Source organism: Rhinolophus sinicus, chromosome 16 (genome assembly GCF_057876585.1).
Source record: "Rhinolophus sinicus isolate RSI-liver-muscle chromosome 16, RSI-T2T, whole genome shotgun sequence".
Classification (NCBI taxonomy): Eukaryota; Metazoa; Chordata; class Mammalia; order Chiroptera; family Rhinolophidae; genus Rhinolophus; species Rhinolophus sinicus.
This window is the reverse complement of record NC_142516.1, coordinates 27,559,400-27,577,535: the sequence shown is the minus strand read 5'-3', so window position 1 is coordinate 27,577,535 and position 18,136 is coordinate 27,559,400. Positions and strand designations below refer to the sequence as shown.

Here is an 18,136-nt window from a genome sequence, read left to right as displayed (position 1 = left end):
AACCCAGACTAAGTACCGAGTCTAACCATATTGACCCTAATGCTGAGTCCTGAGGCCATCAGACTTGATCTTAAGGTTATATACGGGGAATAATTTTTAACTGGGAGCCAAGGGAGAAAAACTAGAAAACAGCTGACACAATTCAAGTTTACATGTACTGTTCAGATGAATTGCTATACACAGTAATATGTGCATGTACATGTTAGTGTGCGTGTACAAACACTGGGTCCAGCTGTCACACTCAAATTTGCATGCATACGACACTCTCACAGAGGCAACCTGATATATACTAATTCGTTACATAAGTACACAGAGTGTAAAATGACATATGCTTGGCACTTATGCATATGTACAGAGGCAAGCTGATACACTCATTGCATATGTGCAGAGGCAAGCTGATACACTCATTACATATGTATACACACAGGCAAATGACATATGTCCAATACATATGTATACATACAGAAGCAAGCTGACATACTTAAATACATGCAGTGGTAAAATATAATTATTTAGCTCCATTTGACTCACTCTGATTCCTCCATGTACTTAACTCCTTGCCTTATCTCGCTTTTGTGATTCTTTGCTCAATGGAAGCCATTCTCCAGTATTCAGGCTCTTGGCTGTAACCTCGTGGCCTTCCCTTTGACCCACCTGGCAATTTGTCACAACTTTTCCTCCCAGTAGTTTGGCTGCCCCTGCCAGCACCAGGCTGCCTTCCTGCAGACATCTCTAATAGCCCGTCAGCTCAGATGAGCTCTTCTGACTGCTGACTTGAAGTATTTGAGTTTTGTTTTGGACCATAGTCTTTGGAGTCAGACAGACCTCAATTTGAGTCCCAGTCCTGCTGCCCACGGACTGTGTGACCTCGGGCAAATTACTTCACCTTTGCAAACCTCAGTTTTCTTATCTACAGAATGAGGATAACACTAGCACCTTCCCCATTAGGTTTTTGGGAGCATTAATTAGATAACACATGTGGCGCTTTTAGCTTATTATATACATGCAGTTAATGGTTACTGCTACTAATAATAGCTAACATTTATTTTGTACTTACTATGCCACTATTACTTCCAGCCAATTATTTATTGAGTCTTGACAATGTATTACACATGGTTTTAAGCGCTGTACCTATACGAACCCATTTTTATCTTTACTACAACCCTATGAGGTAGATAAAATTTTCATCTCCGTGTTACAGATTATGAAGCTAAGGCATAGAGAAGTTAAGTAATTTGCCCAAGGTCATAAAGCTGGCAAGGGGCAGAGTTAAGTCGCACAAACAGATGGTTCAGTTCCAGAGCTTACACTCTTAATGACTATGCTGTACCTCTTCCCATTTATATGTGATTGTCTTTGTCAGAGAAGCTCTCTTTGGTACAATCCCTTATCAATTAAACCCTTGGAGAAAGTTTTGAATTGCAGCTGAAAATTTCCATTTGCTGAAAGACGGAGAAATATCTTAATTCTGTATTCAGAGCAATACCGAACCATTGAATGACAAGAAGACCTGCAGGAAAACCCAGAGATGCCGCCCCGGTCTCTCTACCCACTCACAGGGACTATTTAGGCGAGAAGTCTTTCAAATTGACGGAATTATAGTGGTGAAGCCTTTTCTCCTTCAGGCGGAGTGAGGGATTCCCACAGCACTTTTTGTTCCGATATCGGTAATCCTTGCCTCCTTGGCGTCTGCGTAATTGAGGACCACGAAGGGGATGTGGGTAGCAATAATAGTGCCTTCAACTGGAGTTGTAATTATAAGCAATGTGATTATAATAATCCCTACATGCAATCACAAGAAGCCTCCACAAAAGTCGCCTGATAATGTTGGCAGGGGCTCAGGATGGCTTGGCCATACTCCTCGGTGGCTGCAGTCTTGGTGCCAATCTTTGTTCCATCTTGTGATGATGCTCCTCTACCTGCTTATGCTAGTGATGTGGTGGGGATTTGGCGTCGATGCAGCCAGGTGACCCCAACTTCCCAGCTTTGTGGTTTGGGTAGGTCACTTAACTTCACCAGCCTCAATTTTCCTCATGCATAAAATGGAAATAATACCTACCATTACTGGGTGGGAAGATTAGTGACAAAAAATAGGAAGTGCCTGACAGTACCTGGGATGTAGCAGGTCTTCAGTGAATTATAGTTATGGCTCGATCTAACACTGATTCTCTCCCACCAATATTGTTATTATGGCGTCTGCCCTGCTAGACTATGAGTTCCATGAGAAGCAGGGACTTCGTTTTGTTCACTGCATTTCTCCACATCTAGAACAGTGCCTAGGTCATAGTAGGTGCTCAGGAAGTATTTGTTGAATCAATGAATGAAGTTTAAAACTAGGTGAGCTTGCTCTCTGTCCTTACTCTACACTGGCTGGCACGCAGAATCTGTTATTCACAGGCCTTTTGTTCATGTTCCCTCTGCCTGGAACACTCCCTCTTCACTTGATTAACTTCTACTCACCCTTCTGATCTTAGCACAGGGATCACTCAAACAGGTAAACCCCTGACTTTCCCCTTCATAGTATTTATCAAGATTGATGCAATTTTACTTTTATTTATATAATTGATTAATATTTGACTGTAAACTTCACAAGGAATGGGGTGGGGGGACCAGGTCTGTTATACTTACCATTGTATTTTCAGGGACTAAGGGTAGGCCTTCAATACAAACTTACTGAATGAATGAATGCTTTCATCCACTCTCTTTCCATTTTTAAAAGACCTCTCTCTCTAGAAAGTGGGGTCCAACATCTCAAGCTGGGCCAGAGCTCAATTCCAGGCTTGCACGCGTGCTGCACCACAAATCATTCCAGTGTTTCTGGACTGAGCTCAAGTGCTCTGACTTTCTCCTACCGAAGTGAATTTGTCAGTCTCAAATTGTCTCATTATCATTTATCAGGGCTTTATTATGCAGCTAGACCCTCCAGCCAGAGGTCCAAAAAAGCCAGGATTTCGTCTGGGCTGGTAGTATAGCGTAGGATTTGCCGTTTACTCCTCCCACACACCATCAAACACACACACGTTCCATTTCTATTTAGTGTTCATCACACTGAGTTGTAATTGTTAATTTTCAGATGTCCCTTCCTGCCCCAGACATTGAGGCAGGATTATATCTTGACCCCAGAGGCTACTGAGATACCTAGCATGCAGCTGATGCTTACAGAGATTTCTTGGAGGAATGCAATGTTTTCCAACTCCTACAAGAGGGCACTACCTCTGGCTTTTAAAAAAAAGCTGAGCCAATAAATCTCTTTTTGTTTAATTAATTTGGCTTGGACTTTCTGTTACTTGGAACTAAAAACATTCTGACACAGCATAAATAATGGTGTTCAAGTATAGGATTTCTGATGGATTATTGTTCAAAAATATTCATTCCGTATTCACTCCCTCTCACTCATCTCCTTAAGAACAGACTGCCCTATCCCTTGTCTTTGAGCTCAGCTATGAGACTTGCTTTAGCCAGTGGGGTGGTAGCAGACATGCACAAGCAGGAGTGTGAAAAGTGCTTGCACAATTGGGCATGTGCCCGGGCACCACTGCCATTTCCGTAAGAAGAGTTCCCCTGTGTCGCTGCGGCCCCTTCAGACAGGCACTAAAATGAATAATACTAGAGAAGATCAGAGTTCAACCTGCACGCAGGAGCCAAGCCCAACTGGACCTGACCTTGAAGCACAGCCATTCAGCCAAGCCTAGCCTAGATCAGGCAAACCCCAGTCCTATAAGAAATGTTTATTGTGGCACCTGACTGACGTTTTGTGGTTGGTTATTGAGGCTCAATGACTGACTGATCAAGGTTAGGCCAGGGGTTTCCAAATTGGCAGTGCATCTGAGTTAGAGAACTTTCATATAAATAAGGGATACTTGAGATACCCCCAGAATGTCTGGAGTGGTGTTCAGAAATCCACATTCTTTAAAAGACTCTCCGTGGTTTTATGTCGCAAGTCCCAGACTCTTTACTGTCTGACATTTTGCGGTTACCAATATTAAAGCATGTGATGGGGGTGATATGAGATGACCAGTAAAATCTTTTTTCCTCTCTGAGATTGGATGATTGAGGTGGAAAAATCCTGTTTCTGAAGTAGAGTCCTTTTCAACTTGAAAACTTTTCAGAAATCTGTCTTGAATTTGTCTTACCTAATTTGGAGAAAGATGCAGATGTGAATAATTTGTGATTTATGGCCACCGGTTTTGCTTTTTATTTAAGGGTTGTCTCCTGTTAGTATTTCTGCCTGGGCTATGGTTAGCAGTCAAATGAAAATTAAAGGTAGAATAGTGGGGCTGGGATAGCCAAGACACAGGGCAAGAAAAAAGCACAGGAGAGGTCAAGGTGACCAGAGAAGTTACTGAAGGAGTGGTCTGAGAGGGAGCCCTCAGCTGTGGCTTAGCAGTCAGGAACCTGGGATCACACCTGATTCAGAAGCCAGAAGTTGAATTTTGGTTGCAACAACTGCCATGCCACTGCTAACAGTTTCGAGATTTGAGGCGTATCTTAACAACATGTTAAAAATGTGAATTTATGTAAAAAGCATCATGAAAGTATAATGTAAAAAGAAATACATTTTGAAAATATAATAAAAATTTTCACTGAAAAAAATTCAGACAATACAGAAAAATATAAAGAAGTACCTATTACTCATAAGCCCACCTTTTAGAGATAATCAGTGTTAATATATTGCCATGTATTCTTCTTGACTTTTTTCCCATGGATGTGTACACACATGAGTATTTGAGAAAAATAGGATTTTCTTAAACCTACTCGTTAGTATCCTGCTTTTCTCCATGTCCATAAACACTAACCCAGTCATCGTTAAAGCTGCATAACACTCCATTGTACAAAGAGGGCACTATACTTTACTTCTCATGGACATTTAAATTATATTTACTATTATTAAAAGGTTGTGTTGAACATCCATATATACATTTTTGTGTGCTTACCCAATTATTTCTTTAGGTTAAATTCCAATATGTGGAATTGCTAGATTAAAGGGTCAACATATTTTTAAAGGTTTTTGATACATGGTTGAATTACCCTCCCAAAAAGTATAAATTAGTAGTGCTAGGTTTTGTCAATTCTTCTATTGTTAATCATCTATAGAAAAAAAACGTATGGTTTTAATCTGCTTTTTATTACTAGTAGGTCTAAATAGCTTTTTATACGTTGTCTGTATTTTATGTGATAAGACAAGTCAGCTTCCCATTTTTTCAGTTACGTCAATGTTTTCTTCTTAATTTATATTCCTTCTTTATATTAAGTATACTGTCTCTTATTTACATTGAAAATATTTTCCCTAATGTGGCTTTGTTGGTGGTGGCTCTTCACAGGTTAAAAAAATTTTGAGTTAAATTTATCAGTTTTTCAATGAGATTTAAAAATTCCTTCTGAGGTAAGAGGCAGCATAATAGAATGAAAAAGTGAAAGGACTTTTAAACAATCCTGTCCATAATCTTACTGCCATGGCTGGGTCTCACTTATCAGGATGGGACAGGAAGAGAACTGGACTGGGGGTCAGATCATTTTATCTCTCTGGGTCCCAACTTCCTCATCTGTAGAATTGGGATGAGAATGAAAACTCCCTTGTAGGTCTGTAAAAAGAATGGGAAAGAATGCAGGTACAGAAACAGCTTTATCCAGGTCTTCTATATAGCAATTACTCTCTATATATTAGCTATTATTAGTGGGAGAGGGCAGCATAGAATAGTCTATACTGTTGACAGAGCTTAAATGAAATCAGAACGCTTTGGCTAGAAATAAAAGGACTTATTCAAGGGTCTCAGAATTTGCAAACTGGAAACACAACTACTAGGCAATACCCAGAGTGTTCCAAAGAAGAAAGAAAAGTTGAGGGTTCTTATAGTAAAAAGCACATCTTTGAGAATCCGTCCTGGATTGGTCTTGATGCTAATCGTCTAGACGACCAGTAGTCTAGATAATGGATGTCAGGTTATGTCACATTTTTTCCTTAGTCAGTCTTTCAGGTGATAATCAAAGGGTTTTCTGTGGGTTTGTTGTATATCCCTACCCAGGAATGGAAAGTTCAAAAGTTTAGTAAGTTCCCAGGCTGGTTAAAACAATAGAATCATTTTCTCATACCTCAACCTATTTGATGTTAGTAATTTAGCAGCTTGACTATAATGACTCTCATTTATGTCTTCCCTTTATTCCTTACTTTAAGACAGTATTTTAGATTCAGTTGGTATATGTGGAAATGGGGTAGGAGTGAAGATACTAGAAATTTAACCATTTACCCCCATCTCTAAGAACTACACAGCTGGAGTCAGAACTTGGGTTCCAATTCTGGTCCTGCCCATTACTTGGTATGTGACCTTGGACAAGTCACCTTCACCTCTCCGTGGCTCAGTTTCTTCACCTAGAAAATAGACCACCTGCTCTTCTTTCCCAGCCGGGCTGCTGGGCGAAGGAAATGCTCCAGAAATGCTTACAAAGGACGGCAAAAATGTCTGTTAGGGTAATGCCTACGGAGCATCCTCCGCGCCGGCCAGCCCACGGAGGCCGCACTAAGGGGCGACCGAGATCCCCGCCCTCCTCACTCCCGCCCCGCCGCAGGAACAATAGCTCCCCTGGAGGCGGCGCCGGCCACGGGCGGGGGCGGAGCTGCCGGCGTGGGCGCCGGGGGTGTGCGCGGGGCGGGGTCGCAGCCACCCCTCCCGCCGGCGGCTCTGTCACGCGCCCCTCACCGGGCGGGCCGGGGTCTTTGTGACGCGGTGGCGACGGCCGTGGACACAAAGGGAAGGCAAGGAGGCTAGTGAGGGGCTGGGCCCTTCCCTGCCCCGCGACCCCCGCCCGCCGCGCGCGCGCGCGCCCGTCCGCTCGCTCCCCCAGCCTTGGTCTCCCCTACGTGGGCTCGCACCCTCGCGCGCACCCTCGCGCGTCCGCGACCCTCCACGCGCTTGGACCCTCCGACTCCGTCCCAAGCGCGGCGGGCCGAGGCCTGGCGGGCGCTGCTGGTGGGACGGGGATGCAGAGGGTCTGCTCACGGGCGCAGCGGCGCGTCTTCTAGGAGGCGCCGAGGCAGCGGCGGGGCTCCCGGCGCGCGGCTGGATGCCCCGGGCCTGTGGCTCCCTGCGCTTCCCGCCGTCCAGGGGAGCCAGTCATGGGCGCCGCGGCCGCTGAGGCGCTCCGGCTGCCGGCCGCGCCCCCGCTCGCCTTCTGCTGCTACACGTCGGTGCTTCTGCTCTTCACCTTCTCTCTGCCCGGGAGCCGCGCGTCCAACCAGCCCGCGGGTGGCGGTAGCGGCGGCGGCGGGGAGTGTCCCGGCGGCAAAGGCAAGAGCATCAACTGCTCAGGTAGGACCGGCCGGAGCCTGTCCCTGTGGCCCCTCCCTCCGCCGCCTCCCCTTTCCTCCTGGTTCCCGGGGCCAGGCTGGGAAAGGCCCCGGCCCTGGGGTCCCGGGGAACGGGGCCCAAGGGCGGAGGGCAGGGCGAGAGCGTGCGGTGCGGGCTTGAGGACCAGCATTGGGGATGGGGAGTGGCCGTGCGTGCGTCCTTGTGTGTCCAGTGGCTGGGCGAGGGTGGCCCGGCGTGTTGGGAGGTGGTGAGGCCGGGACCCATCGAGGCGTAGACAGCCTGCTAAGGCTCCCTGTGTGATCGTGGGTGTGCACTAGGGAGCGCGTGTTTGTGTTGTGAAGACTCAGGGGAGGGGGGCGGCCCCAGGCAGGGGTTTCTGTGTGTGTGTGCGTGTGTGTGAGATGGTGAGGGACGGGGGGGGCAGGGTGAGTGCCAGGGGAGTGACCATGTGCTGGCGAGGTTCTTCCTTAGGGAACTGGAGTCTTGAAGGGGTCGTGTGAGTAAAGGGAACCGGAGGCCCAGAGGACGCGGATTGGCGATGTAGAGTGTGTGTGTGTGTGTGTGTGTGTGTGTGTGTGTGTGTGTACGTACGTGTATATATGTCCTTTGGGTGTAGAGGGGGGCGCGCTAAGGGCTTGGAGTGACCCTGGATCTGTGGATATGAGCAAGGAGTAGTTCTGGGGCCCAGGAAATGACCCTAGGTTTTTGTGTGGTGTGCCTGGGTGAAGCCTGGGGCTCAGGGCTATGCCCTGGGATATGCATTGTGGAGGAATGACGGGTCCTGGAGCGAGCCCCGTTTGTGTGGATTCAGAGGGAGAGAGCTAGGGAGTCATCCTCTGTAGGGTATGGGTAATAGAAAAGAGCTAATTAGGTCCAGAGTGCCTCTGTGTAGCAAGGTGTGACCCTGGGTTATTAAGGTGTTGTGGAAATAGGGGACCGGTTCCGAGGGAATGATCCTGTACGGGGGTTTGTATGTTTTGCGGGAGGGCCTGGAAATTGGCAGCCAAGGGAGCAAGGGAGTGACCTCTCCCCTCAGTCTAAGGCCGCCTGTCCGTCCCCCCCCCCGCCCCCCCCCCACACACAGCTGTTGGAAACAAAGAGCTTGCTGGGGCTCTAATGGATGAGACTGGGGAGGAGGGTATTCGGGCAGCAAAGTTCCCTCTTCCTTTCAAAACGGGTCCCAGAGGAGCCCTGGGGCTAGGAGAGGCATCCAGGTCTCATTTAGGGGTGGATGGGTCCTCCTGGAGCTCGCTTAGCAGATGCTGGTGATCATGAGCCACAGCCTTGATAACTTTCCCTTTTATCAATTCTCAGTTCTCCATTTGTCTTCTTTTAGGGGGTGGGAGAAGAGGCATTGGGTGGGGAGGGGGAGAGGAGGAAGAGTGGGAGGGACAAGGGATGGATGGACATTAGACCACAGGGGACCCACTAGCCTGCCTGCCAGACAACCTTTGTACCTTTGGGCTATTGAAGGGGCATTGTTTCTGGGGGAGTGGAGGGAGCATGAGGGCCTCGACACAGAGTCTTATGTTACCCTAAATGAAGAAAACCTTTGGCCTGCTGTTTAGGTTAGAAGGTAGAAAAATCTTAATAATTTTCATAATAGTAGGTTTTATGATGGGTGAGGGATTGTGAGCACAGGAAACAATGGCATGTCCCTTAAAAGCTTTTCCATCCCTGCAGTAACTTTTGCTTTATTTTTCTAATGTTAAATGGGATATGGGATAAAGCTTTATAAGTAATTACACATTAATGGTTGAGAATAAAAACCATTTGTATTTTAGAGTGCCTTTTGGTAACATACTGGTTATCAAACTCAAGTGGTCACACCATGTCGGAATATTTCACTGGCTAATGTGCTGTGGTCATTCTTGCTAAGCTGATTTTTCCTTAGCAATATACAGTGTTGATATATATTTTTGTGTATGTTTTCTAACTCTTCAGTGCATAGTACAAATTTTAAGAAAGGACCTAGAGGTGTGGGAAAAGGGAACTGATTTGGGGATCATGGCCCTTGCTAAGCAGCGATGTTATTTGGAAGAAGTTACTTAATTTTTTTAGTTTCCTCATCTACGTAGTAAAAGGTGGACTTGGATTTAATAATATCTGAACCTTCTTTCAAGGATATATTGATACAAATGTCCATAAATTAGGCTCGTCAGATAAAATTTTTTCTAACCCTAAGATACACTTGAATAACTGAATATAAAGCTAGAGTTTTAACTAACTGACATTTGTAGATTTTTTGGTTATAACTGTTTTTAGGATGAAGATCTGGGAATGATTCATATGGAAAAAAATATTTTTAAATTAATTAATTAGAGAACTACAGTAATCAGGTCTGGACATATGCATCTTATTAACACAACTTGAGACTGTATGTAGATTTTTTTGTAGCTTTTATTACTCAGGTATTTCCCACATAAACTACAGTTTAGTCGTATATATGCATTTGAGTTTTAAAATCTAAATGCTGGCCTTGACTTACTGTTGATTTTCAGTTTTGGTTTTGGACCCTCATTTCAGGGGACTCTGTCCTTTATGAGTATGTCAGGCTGTGTGTGTTGGGTCACGCCAAATTTGTGGCCCTTGCAAATGTGAAGAGCAGGTCTGTGGCTTTATTAAATTAATGGAAGTTGTCTAGACCATGGAAAAGGATGGAATTCTGTGATATTTTATTGGAGACTTCCTTCCAAATGGTTCAAACAGCTATGCATCCTCCTAGTAGAGTTTAACAGATTTTCAAGCTTCTGCTATTCAACATTTTCTCATTTTTTTCACTAGGCTGTCATTAAAAGATTCTGACAAATTGTCTTATTAGAATCAGTTACCTATATGTCTGTATTATCCTTCCTTTTTCCACTTTAGTAATCCTATCACGAAGCAAATCTTGTATAGTCTGCCTTAATAAAGACCTTACAGTGCCTTTTTCTTTTTATTATGTTAAAAAAAACTCATGTACCCATTCTAGAGAATTTCAGGGGCTACCCATAGACAGTTTTCTGGATTTGCAGTTCTCCTTTTTTGAAAATTGAGAATTCATTCTTTCATTGCTGGTCTTTTTGGCACCTTGTCAAGATAGCTTAGATAATCAGCAGTCAGATAATCAGCAGTCAGATCTAAAAATCTTTTCAGTATCATGGAGTATGATTTATTTGGATCAGAAAGCAAATTCTTTTTGAGCTAGCTCTGTGTCCTGTCACTGTCCACTCTCCATGCCACTTGCCTTAAATGTTAACTTCCTTTTATCAGAGTTCTACCCTTCCCAGTTTGAAGTTCATGCTCCTTGAAGATAACCAGAGCAAAGAAACTACATGGGTCTGCATTTGTCCCTGTCATCTCTTGATATTACAGCATCTTCCCTAAGCAGCGGGCCCTTTGTTTAACTCTTGTTCTAAAAAAGCTTGTTTTTCCCCTTCTTGCCTCCGCTCTCCAGTTATTCTGGACTTTATACGTATTGCTTTGATTTTATGTCTTTTTATTTGTATTTATTCTTTTGAAAATCTAACTTATTAGAAAGTTCCCTCTTCATCTAAAGAGAAAAGAGTTTGGAAATACATGATTCATGTGAAGAAAGATGAACTTTGAAGAAAGGTGACCTTGGACATTGACTTTTTTTCTCATTTGTAACATGAAAATAATAATAATTGTCCCTTTTGGCTCTAGGGTGTTTGAGAAGAAGGAGGCTAAATACGTGAGATATTTCTATCTTAGGGAATGAAAGGTAGAAAAACATAGTGAGAGACCAGTAAGTTACATTTGGTGATAGACATAAGGTGGAGAATTTGAACTAGGTTTTAAAAATGTCATGGAAGTTAGAAATGTGTCCTAGATTGTGATATGGTGGTAAGGCTGGTATAAATAGATGATACGTACTTTAGATTAAGAGAAGTGCCTTGTTGGTGGCAATTCAGGACTATGGGGAATAAACAGTGAGTTTTCCCTAATTAGCATGGAATCTTGGTCAGAGCATTTCTAGATCCCTGGTTTCTAACATGTGGGCTTTTATTTAGTGAACCTTGATTGAATGAATACCTATTTTGTGTAATCTAATATACTAGATGTTAAAGGAAATACTGTATATGAGAAGCCATCCCTACCTATAAGGGCCTTGTATTTCCAACAGAGGTGGTTATAAGCCTCTTGTAAATATATACAGTGGAAATTTCTATTTAACACATCCAGGGTTTTGCCCCTCATCAATAAGCATTTATTGAACACTGACAGCCGTGAAATTTTTTAAGGTATACAAGTCAGTGGTTTTCAGCATATTCACAAAGTTCATATATTCATCACTGTCTAGTTCCAGAACATTTCATCACCCCAGAAAGAAACCCTCCATACCTATTAATAGTCATTCCATGTTCCTCTTTCCCCCCAACCTCTGACAACTACCATTCTACTTTGTCTCTATGGATTTGTCTGTTTTGGACATTACATATCAACAGAGTCATATAACATGTGGCCTTTTGTGATTGGCTTCTTTCACTCAGTATAATGTTTTCAAGGTTGATTATTTTGTAGCATGTGTCAGAACCTCATTCCTTTTTATGACCGAGTAATATTTTATTGTATGGATCTATACCATGTTTTGTTTGCCCATTCATCAGTTGACAGACATTTGGGATGTTCTCAGGTTTTGGCTGTTATGAGGGTGCTGCTATGAACATTCACGTGCAAGTTTTTGTGTGGACATATGTTTTCAATTCTCTTGGGTTTATACCTAGGCGTAGACTTGCTGGATCGCATGGTAACTCTGTTAAACATTTTGTGGAACTGCCGAACTGTTTTCCAAAGCAGCTGCACCATTTTACATTTTCACAGAAGCGTCTGAGGGCTCCAATTTCTCCACATCCTCTCCAACACTTGTGATTGTCTTTATGACTATCGTCATTCTAGTGGGTGAGTTGTGTATCAGTGTGGTTTTAATTTTCATTTCCTTAATGACTAATAACGTTGAGCACATTTTCATGTACTTATTGTCCCTATAAATGACCATATCAGTAGCTTATTTGGAGAGACATCTACTTAGATCTTTTACTGAGTGTGATTTTAACATTCTGAATTAAACATGCCCTTAGTAAACCATGCTAGCCAACTCCCCAGCACACACATGCTCGAACTGGTAGGTTAGCTCTGGTTTGCCTGTGTATCATTTGATTTCTCTGTTTACCAAGAAAGTGACTGTTGTGTTTGTTCTCAAAGTTATTGATACCCAGGGTACTTATAAATTGATAAGTATTACTCAAATTGATTAGATATAAATGCAGAGAGTTGTTTTCATGAAATGCTTTAGAAGGACTTGATAAAGGCAAGAGGCTGAAAGACCTGCCGTTCTCTGAATTAGACTGTGGTTAAGACAACTCAAATAGGTTGGAGAAACCTTGTAAATCTCTGAAAGGATTCTGCTCCTAGAAAACTTTGCAAGTATTTTTTTATGGTCTCTTCTCTACTTTAAAGGAAAGGAAAAATGGACATTGTAAATAATGGATTATGGTTGTGGCTTATCCAAGAAAGTGGCAGACACATACTCAAAGAAAAGGTCTAGGTGCTGTCATCGGTTTGAAGTTAAAAAATGGTTAAAATATGTACCTATATTTCTAAATGATTTCCTGCTTTACCTGATTTTTTTGATGAATTGATCAGCGATTACTTTTGTAATGTTTGAAAAGAGAGATTCCTCTGTACCTGGTGCCCTGAGGAAGACACAGAGAAGGTGCTGAGGCAGTGAGTCATTCTGATTTGCAGGCATCAAAACAGTTTGCCTGAGTAAGTGGCACTTGAGCTGGCCTTTACTGGCAGAATGGAATGTGAGCTTGGAACACCAGGCGCACTTGCCTGAGGCCTTTGCTGTTGATGCTCCTTTTGCTGGGAACTTTCCTGTCCCGTTATTTACCCCTTAGCTCTGTCAGGTTTTTAATGTCACTTTCAAAATGGTGCCTTAAAATTGCAGCCCTTTCCATCTTCTGTCCCCTCTGCCCCTCTCCCCCCTTCATCTCCATTTATGCTTTTTTACTGCTCCGAAGCGCCTTATCTTGTGTGATGTGTTACTTATTATGTCTCCTCTACGTAGCAGCATGAGGGCCAGGCTTTTTGTTTTGTTCACTGCTGTGTCCACTGCCTAGAACAGGGTCTAGCACCACATTAGATGCCCCTTACATGTTTAATGTAGTGTGTGGAATGAATGAATGACTGAAGGAACACAGAAACCGAGGAGAGATGGGAAGGGTATTCTAGGCTGAGGGAATGGCGTTAGAACAGGCACAGAGAGGGGGCACTGAAGGGAATATTTTGGGATACTGGGGTATGAGCTCTTCCCATTGCCGGTCCCCACTCAGCTAGCCTTTCATTGATCTTTTTCTCCCTTGGCTTCCGGATCTCCTGCTGTTGGAGGTGGAGGGGAATGTGATGCTCTTAATTTGGGATAGAGAGCCGGTTGGGAAAAGAGTCAAATGGGTGTCCATTTCTTCTCTCATTCCTCTTACTCACAATCACCAAATTGGATGCAAATCCTTCCATCTGTAGTACCTGGTCCTGCCTGTGCTCCTTGCAACAACATCCCCTGTGCTGTTCTTTTCAACCCTTTCCTTAAATCCACTCCCTACCTCTCTGTGTTTGAAAGCTACCCTGCTATCTCTGATTATACCATTTTCTTTGAACTACTCTCTAATGATGTTTTTATCATATCTATTTTTCCTTTATTCATTGTATATCTTAGTTTTAGTACTTCCCCTTTTTCAACTTTCCTTTTTTTCTCTTTCTAAATTCCTTAAGTGAAAACAGATTATATTTATGTTTCCTTTTCAGTACAGATTTCTGATAAAACTTCTCTTAGTATTGTTATGAAACATGTATTTAGATATGTTTACAGATAGTTTTATGATTTTGTATTATGGTCTACGATTGCTGTTGTGGAATGTTTAGCTTTTTGTATTAATACTAAGTGTGTCTCTGGGTCCTAGTATGAGAACAAATTAGGTGAGAGATCCTTGTACCCCAGGAAAAAAAGTCTTATTTCCTTGGCTTCTAAGTCCCCTAACTATATAACTGTTAATTTTACTTAAAACTTTTATTTTGAATTAATTTCAAACTTAGAGGAAAATTGTGATAGTATACCCAGATTTCCCAGTTGTTAAGATTTTACATTTGCCTTATAGTATCTGTCTGTCTGTCTGTCTGTCTGTCTATCTATCTTCTAAACCTTTTTTCTCACCGAACCTGATTCTGTCGAGTTGGCCCCTACCAAAGGGGGGAATGGTTTAATTTATACTTAATGTCAGTTCTATACCTTTGTTTTGTCATCCCCAGTTACAATGATACAGGTTTATCTTTCACAGTTTTTCAGTTTATCTTGTAGTTTTGTTATTCTATTTGGAACAGAAACATTGAATTTTGTTTCATTGTTTGTTGTATTTTTTATTTTTGTGTAGCGTAGATTTAAAGTATCTCCTGAAGTCATAATGATACCCATCCTTTTCTGGATTTGTGTTTGTCTTTTAGTTTTTAAGTGTTAGGCTTTGTTTCCCAGCACTGATACAGACCATTCTGCTTTCATAGGCGTTTACTCATTTAATGAAGTAATTATGATATTTGTGCTACTGTCCATCATCATCATCATCATCATCATCATCATTTTTTGAAGTGTACAATCCCGTATTTTTCAGTATAGCCACGAGGTTGTGCAACCATCACCACAATCAAATTTAGAACACTTTCTTTCTCTCCAAAAGAAACTTCATATTGTTTATCAGTCACTCCCCAAACTCCACTTCCCCCAGCCCTCGGCAACCACTAATCTATCTTTTGCTGTATAGTTGCCTGTTCTGGACATTTCATATAAATGGAGTCATACAATATGTGGTCTTTTGTGATTGGCTTCTTTCACTTAGCATCATGTGTTCAAGTTTCATCCATGTTATAGCATGTATCAGAATTTCATTCCTTTTTATGTCTGAGTAATATTCCATTACATATATAATACACTCACACACACACACACACACACACACACACACTACATTTTGTTCTGTTCGTCAGCTGATGGACATTTGGGAGGTTTCTACTTTGGGGCTGTTACGAATAATGTTGCTATGAACACTCATGTACAAGTTTTTCTGTGGACATGTGATCAGTTCTCTTGGGTTTATACCTAGAAGTAGAATTGCTGGATCAGATCACATGGTAATTCTGTGTTTAACATTTTGAGGAACTGCCAAACTGTTTTCCAAAGTGGCTGCACCATTTTATATTTTCTTCAGCAATGTCTGAGGGTTTCAGTTTCTCCACATCCTAGCCATTACTTGTTATTATCTTTTTAAAATTATAACCAACCTTGTTCTTTTAAGTTCATACTGTTTATCCCTTATGATTCTGAACATACGTATGTGGTTTATTTAAATTGGATTTGAATTCTCCATTCCTTTTAAGCTGGATTGGGAGATAATGTCAGGCCATTTACTCCCTTCTTCCTTCTCCCTCTTTTTTTTTTTTTTTTTTTTTGGTAAGAAACATTGTTTTAACAGAACTATTTCCATTATTCCTACTATTAATTCCATTATTAGCTTCTCTCGTGGGAGACATGAGGAGTTGGCCTATTTCTCTTGGAATTCTATGTTTAAATCTTAAAATTTCCTATTTGCTTTTAGCTTATTAGATGATTTTAATCCTTTGTTACTATTTGAATGTATTTCTTTTTTACAAGTGTCATGTATTTTTCATGGCTCAGTTGTTTCATTATTTTTTTTTGAACAGTCGGGTTCTAAAGTTCTTAACATATTCTTCTGCCGTCAAAAACTTTGGCAGGTATTATGCTTTCAGCCACAACTCCATTTCTCTCATTTTTGTGCAAGTATTCTGAGTGCAAGTATTCATAGTTTAAAAAAAAAAAAAAAGAAAGAAAAGCCACACCTTTTTTCTTAGTTATAAAAGCAGTATTTGTTTGATGTAAAAATTTGAGGAATATGGAAAAATATAAAGAAATGTGTGGTGATTGCCATTCTCCTCTGTAATACTTAATTTTATGCTGGAGTTATTTCATTTTATACCAGAAAAATTTTGAACTTTTTTCTTGATACTAGTGTTTGCTTTGGCATTTTTTGTTTTGTTTTGTTTAACCAGGAAGCACTGTTGTTCACAGGTCAGATCTCCTTTGGGGATTTTTAGGTTCAGTTTATTTCACCTTGTCAGCTTTCATCTAATATTGTTTTGCAAGTGAATTTAAACTGCTGATGTTTCTATATCATTTCTGTTGCTTAGAGCGTAATTGATATATTTAGATTCTCTGTTGTTCACAAGTCAGTTCAGTCTTTGTTTAGTGTCCTGTGTTAATTTTTCATCGTATTTTTTTTCTCTTTAAAGTGGTTTGAGATATTTTTTAGGTGGTGCAGTTGTTTTTACCATTATTGTTTTCTTCTTCTAATTCAGACCATAAGTGCTTCCTAATTACCATTTAATTAAACCTAGTTTTTTGTTTTTTGTGTTTTAATTCCTCACAATTTTTCAACAATTTGCTGGGGTTTTAGGTTGTTGTTGATTTAAAGGTTTTCATTATTGTAACCAAAGAGAAGTATCCTTTATAGTTTCCATTGTTTTTTTGTAAAGATCTCTGTTAGTCCTGGCAATCCTAGGAGGGATTATTAAACCCATTTTTACTCTAAAGAACTGGGATTTCTCAAGAGAGATCTAGTGCTTGGCCAGGACCATAGAGTTACTTAATTAAATGATTGGCGCTCCAAGTCTGGAGCGCTTTCTAATGCACCAGTTTTGTGAAGTCCTTTAAAAGTTCTCTTTAAAAGCAGTTAATATCAGGTTCTCCAGTGCCAACTCGCAGGTTGTTTTGTAGATTTTTGTTTTTGGGGTCACTTCCCTGGATTCTGGCAAGCTCCCATTCCACTTAGTGTTGCAGACACTAAGGAACAGTGGTTAGAATAGAGCCAGAGGGCCATATTCTTGTGTTTAGATTTATTTATTGTTTTAAAATTTTGATGGAGAAAATGTGTTGAATGTACTTGCAAAATCTTAAAATACATATGTAAATATGTATATGTTGCAAAATATAAATTGGATTGCAACCCTAAATATTGTTTTATAACCTGATTTTTTTCACTTCACAGTGGATTGTGATGTTTCCATATCAGTACGTGTTTCTACTACCTACTTTAATTTTAATGACTTAATGGTATTTCATCAATAATTTATTTAATTAATTCCCAACAGATGGACACAGGTCATTTTCCACTTTGTCGTTATTAAAAATGCTGATGTTAACAATCTTGTACATACATTTTTGTGTGTTTTTCTTCTATACCTGTCATAATTTTGTAGAAGTAGGATAAAGAAAATTAAAATGTTAGTATATGCTGCCTCATTATTTCTTGAGAGTTCCTGCCAATTTATACTCTCACAGTTGGTTTGAGTGTTAATTTTTCCACACCTTCTGCAGCACTGGTCTTAATAAAAAAAAAAAATAATAATAGCCAACTTAATATAGCACTTATGTATCATGCACTACTCTGAGTGTTTTCCATATCTTTATTTAATCCTCTGTCAATATTATGAGTTAGGAGATAGGTGCTGTTATTCTTTCCATTTTACAGGTGAAGGAATGGAGGCACAGAGTGGTCAATACTAAGGTCACTTTGTGGATGAGAGCCCGGGTACTGATCTAGGTAGTCTGGTTCTAGGGTCTGTCCCTTAAACACCAAATTATAATGCTTGTTCATTTTTTTCAAAATCAAATCAAATATGGTTTATCAGATTTTTTAAATTATTTTTTTATTTAACGAGATATCACTCATTATATAACATAACATAAAACTTACCATTTTACCAGG

General features: G+C 41.1%; 1 protein-coding gene across 4 annotated transcripts in view; it reads left to right on the top strand.

Annotated features, from left to right (window-relative positions):
- The window catches only part of LOC109446118 (myb/SANT-like DNA-binding domain-containing protein 3), a 110,885-nt gene that overhangs the window by 33,387 nt on the left and 59,362 nt on the right, over nucleotides 1–18,136 (top strand). Inside the window, exon 1 of one of the 4 annotated variants that reach the window (XM_019729236.3) lies at nucleotides 6,552–7,304. The exons of 2 other annotated variants lie outside the window; for them this stretch is intronic. In XM_019729236.3, coding sequence (XP_019584795.1) covers nucleotides 7,112–7,304 — 193 coding nt within the window. In that variant the 5' untranslated portion in view covers nucleotides 6,552–7,111. Of the gene's footprint in view, nucleotides 1–6,551; nucleotides 7,305–12,169; nucleotides 12,207–18,136 lie in introns of those variants that run through there. One more of the 4 variants, XM_088793233.1, reaches the window with a different exon arrangement.